The sequence below is a fragment of the Pseudomyrmex gracilis genome, unplaced genomic scaffold, assembly GCF_002006095.1.
Source record: "Pseudomyrmex gracilis isolate BER0280 unplaced genomic scaffold, ASM200609v1 scaffold_0, whole genome shotgun sequence".
In the NCBI taxonomy this organism is placed as follows: Eukaryota; Metazoa; Arthropoda; class Insecta; order Hymenoptera; family Formicidae; genus Pseudomyrmex; species Pseudomyrmex gracilis.
The window spans coordinates 4,901,305-4,914,859 of NW_018020584.1; the positions used below are offsets into that span (position 1 = coordinate 4,901,305).

General features: G+C 36.2%; 3 protein-coding genes across 8 annotated transcripts; 1 reads left to right on the plus strand and 2 right to left on the minus strand.

Annotated features, from left to right (window-relative positions):
• Window positions 1-947: 947 nt before the first annotated feature.
• LOC109856217 (polycomb protein Sfmbt-like) lies at window positions 948-7,068 on the minus strand. Of its 6 annotated transcripts, none has more exons than XM_020431364.1 (10): window positions 6,145-7,068; window positions 5,306-5,601; window positions 4,776-5,034; window positions 4,496-4,686; window positions 4,218-4,421; window positions 3,415-3,679; window positions 2,549-3,282; window positions 2,216-2,468; window positions 1,776-2,143; window positions 948-1,676 (listed from the first exon to the last, which is right to left on the minus strand). In XM_020431364.1, exons 1-10 carry the CDS (start codon window positions 6,164-6,166, stop codon window positions 1,347-1,349), a joined length of 2,922 nt encoding a protein of 973 aa, XP_020286953.1. In that variant the 5' UTR covers window positions 6,167-7,068; the 3' UTR covers window positions 948-1,346. The 6 variants fall into 6 exon arrangements, with proteins under 6 accessions (XP_020286953.1, XP_020287307.1, XP_020287126.1 ...); XM_020431718.1 differs by having other exon boundaries at window positions 5,306-5,541; window positions 6,145-7,066; XM_020431537.1 differs by having other exon boundaries at window positions 5,306-5,577; window positions 6,145-7,066.
• Window positions 7,069-7,229: 161 nt separating this feature from the next.
• LOC109856480 (protein kish-A-like) lies at window positions 7,230-8,393 on the plus strand. The gene is made up of 3 exons (XM_020431847.1): window positions 7,230-7,389; window positions 7,904-8,019; window positions 8,140-8,393. Exons 1-3 carry the CDS (start codon window positions 7,387-7,389, stop codon window positions 8,243-8,245), a joined length of 225 nt encoding a protein of 74 aa, XP_020287436.1. The 5' UTR covers window positions 7,230-7,386; the 3' UTR covers window positions 8,246-8,393.
• A 73-nt stretch (window positions 8,394-8,466) lies between these two features.
• Window positions 8,467-12,645, minus strand: LOC109864095 (lachesin-like; the record flags this gene model as incomplete). The annotated part of the gene is made up of 4 exons (XM_020444990.1): window positions 8,467-11,040; window positions 11,538-11,695; window positions 11,980-12,115; window positions 12,477-12,645. Coding segments are annotated over 4 exons (816 nt in total), but the record flags the coding sequence as incomplete, so codon positions are not given.
• Between the last annotated feature and the right edge of the window lie 910 nt (window positions 12,646-13,555).

Here is a 13,555-nt window from a genome sequence, read left to right on the forward strand (position 1 = left end):
CTAGTTGAGTGGCTAAGACTAACACCATATGTACGATACATATAGAAGAGATTTTTTTTGCATACGCTCTGTTTCTTTTTTTCTTCAGTTCTGTACATTATATTAATGTCTATGTAATGGACTGTGTATTGTATATACAGGAGTGTGTGAATTTAATAGAATAATTATATTTTGTAAATATACACACATACACACACACGCATTGGATTATTGCTCAACAGGTTTAACATAACTTTTGGTATTGAACTGATAAAGAAAAACTGTTCTTTGTACTTTGTGGTTTTCAATATACATATTTGTATTAATTTAGCCAATCAATCAAAGTTTAACGTGAATTGCGAGGCATTCTCACTTCGTATTATTTATTTAGTTATTATATTGGAAAAACAAAACAACTTTATGTTTACCAATTTAAATATGGCTGATGCATCCTTATGATGTATATTCTTAATTAGTGCAATATAGTAGCATGGATTTACAAATAATGCAGTAATTGGAAGAGAAAAACTTTCTGCAAAATGTATTATTGAAATATTTCACATATTTACGAGTATGTATACTTAAATAATATACATACATTTAAGATTTCCTTATACACATATATTCAGATATAAATATAATTTTTTACATATATATAGATATAATGTGTATGACATTATATGAAAAAAAAAAGTTAATCTATTCCTTTTTTCTACAAAACATTATATAAATAATATAATATAATATAATAATATATTAATATATGTATGTCATTTATATATTAGTATATTATTATATTGATGTTGTACAACGTGCAACAGGTCAGATGGTACTACCAGGAAAGAGAAAATGATTCTTTGTGCAAAATTAAGTCAAAATTGTAAAATAAAATTCTTTTGTTCAAGATTGTTTTGTAGAAAATCGAATTTAGAAATTGACACATCTACGTTTTATTATGTATTTAATTGACCTCTAATAACCATGTGCCATTATTGTTATTACACGTAATAAAAAAGTAAATATGATTTCAATTTTTAAACTCAAACATCTCTAACCTTAAATTTAACCGTAAATGAATTTTACATTTTTGATTAATTTTTGCACAACGAATCATTCTTGTTGTTCCGGTTGTGTCACTTGTCCTGCCACACTTTGTATACAATCATGATATATTAAAAATTAGATGCTATTATATACCACACTCGATTTAAAACTATAAATAATATACGTATAAACATATTGTTTTAATACACTGATCTTATAACAAATAATATATGCGAAAGTATTTTTTTTCACTTGCCTTACCTGTAAATCCATGTCTAATTTGTATAACGATGGAACTCGTATAGCGCTATGTACTAATGATGTTATAATAATTTTTTATATCCTAATTTCAATCTTTCCTGAGCTGGATTCACTTTGATTTTTAATTGCTGAATTAAATCAAATATCTTTAAAGACGGCCCAACTTTGAACCCTGTCAGGTCTATTATTTGGTCCTTAGTGAGTGTCAGTAATGTCTTTCCATCTATTTTACGTTTACTGAAATTATCGCAGTATGTCGCACAATCATTAACCCGAAGAAACTGAGCAACATCAAAAACGTTCCACTCAGACGGCACTAAATCACCAGACTCCGAATGTTTTTGTGCACCATCTATAAGCCTCGGTATATATTTACTACTTCCTGAAGTAACCTAAAAATAGATGAATATATTGAATTAATTTAATTTCGTTTCTTTGTTTCTCAATTTTTTTTTTTACAAATTCACACAAAACTATACAATATTATTTACATTGATGTACGATGTAGCAGTTCTTTCTTTAGGCGGTGGAGGATTAATTTCACTTTGCGTGTCGCTCAACGCTTGACCTTGTCCACTAGTAGGACTAGGCAAAGTTTGGTCGGGTCCAGCTGGCTCTTCAGCCGGTTCCGGTTCTCTGCTTCTCTGTTCCGGTAGGCTCTCCAAGTCGCGTTCTCTCTCTATTTTTGTGCCCTGAGCAGGCTCCACTTCTCGCCCGCGTTCGCGATTCACACGCTCGCTATGGCGAACGAATATACGTTCGCTATGACGAGGAGGTAGTATATTTTTGAAACAAAGCATCTTGTTGCCTTTCTTCATTTTTCTCTTACCCTTACGTTTAAGGCCTCTTGGTGATTTTACTATACGAAAACATACTTGTAAATATTATATACAAAAAACTATGTGCACGAATGCGCGTGATTAATACTTACCAGTAGGACTAGTGTTTTTAGGTACACGCGGCCCTTCTAATCTGTGATCGACAAGATCACACCATCCTACTGGATAAATATCCGGACTTTGACAATCTAACCACTGATCATACTCGTCTTCCCAACCATCAAAGTGTACTCGTAATAATCTGCCAATCACTCTAGTAATAGTAGCGACACATACCAATCTAGGATCCATCAAATCCGCGGCTTCGAGTCTCATTCCCTCAATAAATCCATGTTGGGGAATGTCCTGTAAATACAAAAAATTTATTCGTTCGATTTCGAGCTGTGAATACAATATACAGATTGCGTGTAAACAAACAAAATTACCCGATTAAATAAATTAGCAGAAGCGGGTACTGTATTTGTCTCCGCTAGATATGTATCCCATGTGAATGTGGTAGGATCGTAACCTTTTGGCGGTATCAGCGGTAAACCGTGTTGAGAACAAAACCCGATTGGAAAAATACAAGGCGAGTATGAATGATAGCAGAACCAATCGGCGCCAGTCGCGTCCGCGTCGTAACTGTCGATACGAATCATAATGTAATTTTCCTTCAGGACTTGCATGATCGTTGCCGCGCATATGGCTGAGAGATTGAGCGGATCGATAGCTTCAATTTTCATTCCCTCCGTAAATCCACCGGGTGTGTTGTGATAATTCTTTGGCACGTGAAAAAGATCTTCTGTCGCGTCATCTTCGGATAATTTTGATTTGGAAATTCGAGCTAGATATTCAGGATAGGCATCTAGCGTCTGTCCCACTCGTTTGGCCCAACCGACGGGATGTATGAGTGGGGAATCTTCATGGCACCAAAACCCGTTATCTTCCGGAGGTGAATCGTAATATCTAACGTACAAACGTTTGCCGACGATCCTCTGTATCGTTGCAACTTTCACTTGCGAGATTCTATTTTTGTCCACCACCTCCAGATGAAGTCCACATCGAAAGCGAGACTTCATACTGTCGGTTACTTTATTGTAGAAGTTCGTAGGCAATGTTCTTGCGCCGGTTAATCGCCTCATCAAAAAATCCTTCCAATCTTTGTACTTATTCGCAATTGCTGCAAAGATAAATTTGACACGTCAAATTCATCTGCGCTCATATGCGCTTTTGCGAAGTTATCGATTGTTTTGTTTACTGTAATTCTTTTCATACGTCGTTAATTTTGTTAGAAATATTTTCGATTACGTACTGTTAGGTGGAATAAGAGGTTTTCCAATTGAGGCACACCAACCAACAGGATGTATGTCGTTAGAACAAAGCGATACCCAAAAATCTTTGTCTGCATTGTGTCCGAAACCCTCGTACCTTAACAGAGCTCTATATCCACATATACGTAACACAGTTGCGACCCAAAACGAATCTGGGAAAGCCACACATACTTCATCACAATCGGTATTTTCTACTTCTACTTTCATACCCACTGTAATGTTATCCCATATTTCCGATATAGGTGCCTAAAAGCAAAATCCATTAAATCGACGATGTTAAAAGATACAATCGTATATTGCATGAGAAACATAGAATTTTGCCGCAATCTTAATCTTTAGAGACAGCTAATATATTGACTCCGCACAATAACTTAAGACATACGTTATATATGTTTACAAGTTTTGAATATCAAACATATCATATTTTAAAAATATCGATCCTCTAAGGAGATTAAAAAAATATATTAAATATTTAATTGTACAAAAATTTTGTGTTCATACAGTTTTATTACATTGTCACTATAACACATTTCATAGTCTCTTTACATGATTATCTCAAGATGATCCTTGATAACCTTTCAAGATTATAAGTCTTTATTACTCAGTCTACGTGTTTCATAGACATATAAAGTATAGACTGGAAATTGCGAGGTATTCACTTCGCGACGCGTCGTAGACTACTTCGTGTGAATTCGTGATCGGCGGAAATATCCGAACGCTTCTCGCTGAAGTTTTACGGAATATATTTGAAAATAAAATTAAAGCTTAAAGCCTATATACTTACATGTTTGAAACAAGAGACTGGCGCAGCACAAAATCCAGGTTCAAGAAGCTGTGGTGTCCAATCATATGAACTAGCCAGTTCTGCAGTTTTCTTTCTTCTAACTGGTAAGTCCTCGGGCATTACAGGCTCCAAGTTAACTTTGTGATTTTCCTCCGAAGAAGACTCAGTGACTTCTGCTTTTTTCTTTTTTAATTCTCCAACAGTCTAAAAATTGAAAAGAATTTTACAGTTTCTTTTTACACATTTTTTCTGTCTCTAATATGTCCAAATTAACTTACATTTGTTGGTTTTTTTGTTTCATTAGGTGATGCTTGTATAGGTTGATCTATCGAATAAGATGGGCTGTGTGTCGAATCGGCAGTAAGCGAGTTATATTCTGAAGAACGAGCACAAGCTCTACTGCAAAATCTACGTTCCTTTGTGTAAAAAGCATGCTTCACACCAATAGCACCACACTTTTCACAAACAGCTGTGGAAACACACATGTAAATTTGATATAACGTCTTGTGAGAAGTGACTATTAGATATATTATAGTTTAATACCAATATTGAATTTACCTATGCCATCTTTACGAATAGGAATGAAGTTCAAATCGGTGCAAGGTTGATAAGCAATTGGTGTCTTTAGAACAAGTCCAGGATGTTTTATGGGTTTTATCTTTCGATAGTGATTATTATAATGCTTGTCTTGAGTAGTTTGAGTCGCAGCATTAGTCATTATTTGTTCTTCTTCCTCTTCTTCTTCTTCTTCACCTATGTAATCTTCCAATGTTAAATATTCACTTATTTCTTGTTTTTCTGTCTCTGAATCATATCCCTTTAAAAAGAAAAAAACTCCACAATTTACAGAGTTGTAATTATATGTAAATAATTAAAATTTCCATTTTATTTTATAAATCTCCATATAAATTAAAAGTATAAAAAATATAAAGTATAAAAAATCTCCATATATAAATTAAAGAGGTATAAAAAATATTAAGTATAAAAAATCTCCATATAAATTAAAGGTATAAAAAATCTTCATATAAATTAAAGGTATAAAAAATCAACTTAAATCAAATTCTCTTGAACAGAAACAAAATACTCACTCCCTGTAAGTCTTGAGTATCAGTAGCTTCCTCTGCCTCACCAGGCTCTGAACATTCTGTTGAAAATTGCTGTGGTATATAGCGCACCATAGTGGTTCCAATATGATGATTTCTAATCTCTTCATAAGGATTTGAACCATGTGAGAAAAAGGGATTCTCAGTTGTTTGTCGAGGATCCAGCATAAGCTCATGAGTAGGTTCTGCGTGCATCATCACATCCCCCATCCACACCATTCCTAGTTGTTCAGGCAACCCAGGGATGGAAGTATACACTGTATTCACACACATACCCATTCCTACATTCACATCATTCACCAGTTGTTACTCTTAGCGAATTATTAGTGCACAAATATTTCTTTGCAAATTCTGTTTATTAAAAAGAAAACACAATGAAATATTTGAAAGCAAGCGAACTTTTCGTGTAATATTTCATGCTGAGATAAGCAAAACATTATCATTTAGAGATTAATATATGATTTATGCATTTGATTTAAAACCCAAGAAAGAAAGGAAGAAAAGATTCTAAATTATCCACCTTTGTGTGTGTATCTACGTTGCGCGCGCGCGCGATGCATAGCTATCAAATTACTGTCGAGACCACAAACTTGGTAATGTTCATGTTTTTGCCGCTCTTTTTTTCTATAAATCACCCGGGTGTTCAGATCGGAATGTGACACTAGGGACGATACACTTTTATTTAACCTCTTCTGATATCGCCGCGTATCTACGCGATTGTCGTGCGCGCACGGACGAAGTTTCACTCGCGAGCTGTCGCCGAGGGAAGCGACCGGCCAACATATGAGACAGCGTTAAGCCGCATACGAAAACAAGTTACGTACCATTAGAAGCTTGCATGTCCATGACAAAGAGTCGGGTCCGATGATACCTTCGACGTTTTCAACCGGTATTACCGTAATCTGCTCACGGTACGAAGCGCTTGTTCCATCTCGCTAAGCGGACAACGCATCGCCACTGCTTCGTTTTCGCTTCACCGCAACATCAGATGAAATCTATCATTTCCCTGAAAAGTCACATCCCTCGAATAATTAGGCAAAACATTCGGCGGTAGACTGGTCGCGCTCGCCCCACTATTTTCGTCTTCCTATCAAGGCTGGCAACTGATAAAGCTGGAGCTAGAGGCGACTCGTAATGGCGGATTCGGTTGCTCGCTTACGCGCACACACGCAAGTTTGCCTCAAATGAATTAGCGGATGCGTTCAGAAAACACATCCGCCGCGCAACAGTTGGGGGTAGATTCTGCCTAAACGCGCTGTGCTCAACAAAATACGCGCTCATTCAACATTTCTGTGATCGTTGATTGTTGTGAATATTAATTTTTGTTTTTGTCGGACTTGTGTTTTCTAAACTAATTGTGTTTTCTGTTGGTTGCTGAATCCCCATATGTTTTGAATGAGAAAATGGCCGCGTTTGACGGATTCAACAGTTGAGACATCGCTTTGCGCGCTTATTGCCTATGATTGGCACTAACTTTTACATCTATATTAGATCTAGAAGAATAAGCCAATTGTAAACAATAAACGTAAAGTGATGTTTGCGGTTGTTGAGTTCGCAGAATGTAAATTACATCTGACGCATTTTGTTTCATTTTACTACTGTATCTGATTTGAGATTTTAATAGTCAAGATATTTCCAGAAATTTTTGCATTTAAGTAATTTTATGTATAGCAGCCTTTATTATGCACACATCGCGTCCGTCTCTTCAAGGTTGTTCGTCGCGAAAGAAACAAACGCAAGTCGCAGATCTCGTAGAATTAACTAATCGTATTGGTCAGATCAACCAAAATGATTGGTCAGTTTTGCGAGACCGGTTGCTTGCGTCTTGCAACTAATGCGAAACGACCTTTAAGTTAGATGCGCAGTGATTGTATCAACTATCGATAAGATATCGATAGTCGGTTGTCGAACTGCGTTATCGATTCGTTCCAAATGTGTCAAACTTCACTGTGTACATTTGTGTGGCAAAAGCAAAGTGACGAATTGTCGCAAGACATCTTTTTACGAAAGACTTGGTAACAATTGAACTGCGATTCTTTGAGCAACTTGCATAATTCAACGCAATTATGGTAATTTATAAATATTCGTACATTAGATATACAATGAGATTTCAGATTGGCGTATTTTCTAACCTATATGTGTGACGTTTGACAAATTGGAGAGGATAAATAGTGTGCTCACAAAAATCGCTGGACGGTATTGTGAGGCACGTTAAACAAAAAACGTTTGACAAATGCTGCGTTTAGAGAGCGCGCTGTTGTGTCATTCAATCTTTAGTTTACATCTAATGAGAGATAAACATGGAACGATACAACAATAACGCAGATAGCATGCTCCCCGAACGCAGTCAAAATATATGTATCGCCAATTATAAATCGGAAAATGAAGTTTTTAATTATGAAACACATTAGTAAATAAAAACTATTTCTTCTGTGCAAAAAGCTACTAAGATCTAATTGTTGTTTATTTAGTATAATAACAACTGTTTTTTATATATTCTATTTTTTATATATAAATCAATTCTTTTATTACTCAAAAACAATTAGATTCGAAAGAATACTAATGTAATTTTTGTCGTGGCAGTCTGCCATATTTAATTTCCAGAGTCTGCTGACTGTAGGATTGCTGTTGATATGCACCTGTACCTACATCAGAGCATTCTCTCCTAACTTGTTTGACAAGAAGTTGGGAAAAGTTGGGTAAGTCAAAATAGAATATTTATCGATAAAAATGCATATATACAATATATACAAAACCATTTGTATATAAATATACATAATTTGTACATATGTATATTTACCATGATGTTATTCTTATAGTTTCCAGGGTACTTTTTGGAAATGTGCTAGGATTGGTGAAAGAAAAAGCCCCTATGTGGCTTTTTGTTGCGTTTGTATGGCGTTTAGCATATTGTTTTGGTCGTAACATTCCTGTGTGTAGAGTTTTTTAACCAATGTGCATTTGGTAACTAGGTCATACTCTTTTGTATATTTTAATGTACTTGTAATATATATACATATATTTATGAGCGCAAGAAAGGAGAATGAAGAGAATAAAACAATTTTGATATTTATTTAGCGACAAACAGCTATATTTGTCTCTTCAATGATACATAAAAATACACTTGTTTAAGCTAGACTTAAAAGTCAAAACGAACATCATTGCTAAATGTATGATAGTTCTTCTTTTCTTTCTTTTATTTGTCAACACGTTTTTTTTCCCCCAAAGCTATATATATTATCCAATTTGAGCACATTTCCTCATTGTATTCCCGTAATATATCTCTTTCCTTCCTATAAACAACAACATTCTCTTTAATATTATTGTAGAGTTATATTGAGCATCTGTGTGATATACAGAGTTCATTATGTAGGTAAATTTAACATATTTTTTGCTCCGTGTGTGCGAGTGGGATATGCTATCTTCTCCGTGATAATGAACCGCTCAATGTCAACTAAGAGACTTGTACTCCACACTGATTTTTATTATAAGTTTTTTTTTTTTTTTTTTTTAAACGATCATCAGATCACTTTTTCTCTTTCAACTTTAACGCTCTTTGACATTTTTGCGTCACTTTACACAGTTGTCTTAATTACAGAACAAGATATGGTTCGTAGTTTTGCGAGGAATATATCAATCAAATGACACACTGCTATGTCAAGAAAATAATCAAACCGCGTATATAAGGTTGTTTAATATTTGTTTAACAACTTCTGATTATTGTGTCGCGTATATGTAAATAACGTATGCATACGTATATTGTATACTCCAGAGTATTTATATTATTTATATTATTTATATGTATATATATATATCCTTATTGAAAAATGTACACATCCGCGATTCTCAAAATGAGAAGCTGAGCATATCTTATACAAAAAACTGGCATGGGAAAGCCGACTTATATAGAAGAGCGCGTCTTATTCAAGAAAGCAATACACACATCGGTCTCATTCCTCGCAATTTTAACCACTTCATATATATATTATAGTCCTATAACATGGTCTTTGCTTCATTATCGACATATATAAAGGTACAGTATCTTGTCTACGAGTAATTTAAAAAAATACTCAAAGTAACCAAAGTGATGTCTATATGTATAATTTCCTAGAGTAGATTTTTTTTTTTTTTTTTTGATACGCTATTATATGCGCTACGGATATGATTTTTTTTATTTCGGATATGAAACGCGACAACGCTCGCTAGAGAGATGTCATCAAATACATCAAATTCACTCTCTTACATCACAATAAACAAAGATATCTCGTACTTATCTCTTACATACAAATTAGTATGCTAATTATTTGTCTTGCGTTTGGGTATGATCGACGCGTAATTGTCCGAAGAACGTCGGTGATGATTAATCGATAAAGAGACAATATTCAATAGCAACGTAAGGGATGTTCACTTGAACCGTCACTGTTGCAAGTTATATCTATTGGCAATTCGATCAATTCCGTGAAATTATTCTCTTCTCGCTGGCGACAGCGACAGTTCATTTGAAATAGACACCCTGCATATGTAAGGCTTTTCACGCTAACGTTATGTAATCGCCTAAATTATCACCTATTAATATTACAAAAATCCAAGAGAAACGATCATTTTTGATTAACAGAATCTTTTTCTCGTGTATTTAATTCTCGGACAGCGGTCAATTTATTTGGCAATTTAAAATATTGCTTCTTTTTCTCTTTTTCGTTCATCATTCTTTAGATTTTATTGCGATTTTTAATTTTTAACAAGAACAATAAAACATTTCACGGCAGTTTTGCAGATGCAATAAATTCGAAATCAATAAAAAAAGAAGAAATATTTAAAAATTGACGAGGCTTTTATTGGATTAATATAGCATTCTCCACCGCCCGAGTGAGTTTTAAGAGTAAAATTATAACGTTATATATTATTTAATCATATCAAAGAGCAGATTTTTTGCTCACGAATTTTTTTCACGTTAGCAACGAATAAAAGGGTCATAAAAAATACATTTGTAAGCGTCTTTTGGTAAAAATCCGCGGCGGTTATCTCGGGCGACGCTCATATTAGCGGATCAAATTCTTTTCTTCTGCCGTAGTTTCTGTTCTTTCGCGCGCGTGAAAGCGTCCAAATGTTCCCACGATTTTTTTTCTTCCTCGCCGCTCGAGACCATCGATCTGGGCTAATTAAACCGAACCATCGCTTTCTCTCAGCCAGCTCACCCTCGTAGTCGTTGTCTTAGAATCATTTCCTTCTGCGTTGCTAGGAGATCCGGCTTCTTCCGTGAGCATCCTCGCGCTCTTGCTCGTCCTGTCGGATCGATGAATACAATTCTGTTGCCGACTCGTTATATTAGCTTTTCTCACGAATTAGTGACTCTTGTTGTCTTGTTCCTTATCGCACCATTGTCGAGAATAGTATCAGGCAGAGCGGTAGAATGACCCGCTTGCCAGCGACCGCGACCGCGGTCGCGTCGCTGCGATCCTTGAGATCCTGGTGGTTCTGGTCGTTGCGGTGGTTCTGCTTGACTACGTTGCCCTTCATTAGAGATACGCGCGGATCCGCGGTAGTCGTCGTGGTCACGTGTTTATAGATCCATCGGGCGGTGCTCTTTTGCATGGCCGGCGTGCTCACCTGCTGATGTGGAATCCGATTGGCCGTGCCCTGCACAGCCTTTGACCTGTTCCGGTTCAGTCGCTTCGAGTTGGTCGAGGTGGTGCGGGTAGGCTCGGTTGGTGCCTGAATCTCTGAAAGTTTTTTACACGACACACAAGGTGAACCAGACGCTCCGCTTTTTCAGAGTCTTCTTTTTTTAAACGGCTTACTCGTGTGCCTTTATTTTTATTTTTATTTTTATTTTTTTTTTTTTTTGATGACCTTTTTGGTTCTTTATGCACACATAAGCTCCCGCCGTGTTGCGATAAATTTAGGTAAAATTTAGATAAAATGTCGGTTTTTTCTACAAGGCCTGAAGCGGACGATATTTTAATTTTTAGTAACTTAGAAAAAGATATGTAGTAAAGAATGCTCAATCCCTCTCCGATTTTTATTAAAATTTTGCTTTACTTGTATATCGTCGCGTCGAATAGAAATAACCGTTTTTCGCGTGATATCGAAATAATTGTGATGCGAAAATAAATTTCGCGCAAACCGGATCCTCACGTTAGCTGTCAGAAAGTGACAGAGAATGACGTATTCATTCGGCCTTATATATATATACGTATATGTACATGGGACTACCTACCGTAAACTCGGAGGGTCGCTTCGGCTTTTCCCATACTTGAGGAAGCCGAGCACGTGTATTCGCCCAAATCCGTTTTCTCCAAGCGTCTTATCTTCAACACGATCGTCGTCTTCCATTCCTCGTCGGGGTTTCCCCGCTCGTCGATTTCGTACCTGCCTCTGCATTGACATATCACTTACGTTTAGCGTGTCGAGATAGGGATGCGAATAGATTTCGTTATTCGACGTCTCTCGTTAGAATAAACCGCGCGAGCCGGCATCCCCGGGATCGATGTAGCAAATCGCGATGACCGAGGTCGGGAGAACAGTTATTCAACAAAAAGCCGAACACCCCGGCGACGAAACGTTTTGCCTCCCATATCGAAGAGATTGTCGAACAACGGATTCTCTCACGAGCCCGAGGAACCAGTGACCCAAACTGTCAATATTGCCTCAACACATACCCGCTCATGATAACTTGCTCCTTCCGCATCCACAAGTTAATCGTCTTGGGATAAGCTTCGATCAAGCAGATTAGCGACACGTTTGTATCCAGAGGAGAGCTGAGCAGCTGGTTGGGTGCCTTTGCGCTCGGGGGAACTAAAATTACGCGCGAGAGAAATATGAGAGAAAATAGCAGGTACATGTTTGATATACAGTTCGTTACTGTGAATTCAAACAAATATAGATTTTTATGATAATCAGAGAATTTGCAGAGAATGTTTCCGCTTCTGTAAATAGAAATCGTATTTTCATAAGCGATCCCGTCTCGCGTAATGGATGATAATATTTCATTAAAATACGTGTCATATTTCCTGCTTGATTTAAAAATAGAGGTTAAATTGAACAAAATCCGTCCGTTTGTGATATCAGGCGATATATCAATTGATTTCATCAGTCTCGCTGACTTGGAAATGTCGCCGAGCAAAGTGCGTCATACAAATTGTTTTTGAGTACTTACAATTTACTTTTAGATTAACCCTTTTGCTGACTGCCGGAGGCACTTCGTTTTTCGCTATGCAAAGATAAGCCCCCATTTGCCTCCTGTCTACCCTGGTTAATTCTAGCTTCTCGCCGGTCTGGTTGTCCACTAGAAAATCGTATACGTTATATGAATATCTTGTTGAAAGCTGTTCCCTCGTTGACCGTATAAGCCGACGTGTTTAACGCGGTCCGAGTAATTATTCGCGAAATACGCCTTCCGGGGGAACGAAACGATATAAGCTGAGTATGAATTTGTAAAGTAAAATTTGTGTCGTCGGGATTTATCATCACACCGCTGATAAAACTGACATTTCATATTTCTGCATGAGCATCAAAGAATACATAAAATTTCGCTCGCGCTTTAATGTGATTTCATTATTTATCTGTAATTTGTTTTTATACAATTACTTAAAATTACAGATATATTATTTTTTTAGATTTTTTTTTAAGTCGCTCTTGCGTTGTATCAATATTTTTTCAGTAAATATTAATTAATTACGATTAATGGCGATGCGTAATGAATAAGTGCGCCATGAAGAATTGTAGCTCATAAAACGCGGCGCCAAATTAATTCAGTTAATTACAGAAATTTTTTCACCTTTGTACACTATCGAATTTAATTTTACTCCGCACATCGCAACTGTTTATCGCGAAAACGAGGACGAGAGATAACGAAATTTTGAAAATCCATATTTCTACATAAATGTATGTGTTTACAATTTCCATTATTCAATGAGAAATTGCATTTAGCGCGCACGTGTAATAGACGCTTTTCAAATATAACTGAAAGATAATGAATCATATTATTATCAAACGGACGGCCGACATAAATCACGCGTGGAACATGTCGTTTCGTGTTCGCGATAAAATGTGTCAGATTTTAATAAGATCGATCGAAAATGCAAGATGCGTGATTTGTGCTGACAGCTGATGAAATTCGTGTACGTCCAGCGTTGCGCAGTCACTTGTATTAAATTGATAATTATGCAGTGTTCGATTGCGTTGTCGTGTATGTACGGAAATATCTTTTTTTTTTTTTTTTTTTTTTGTAATGAC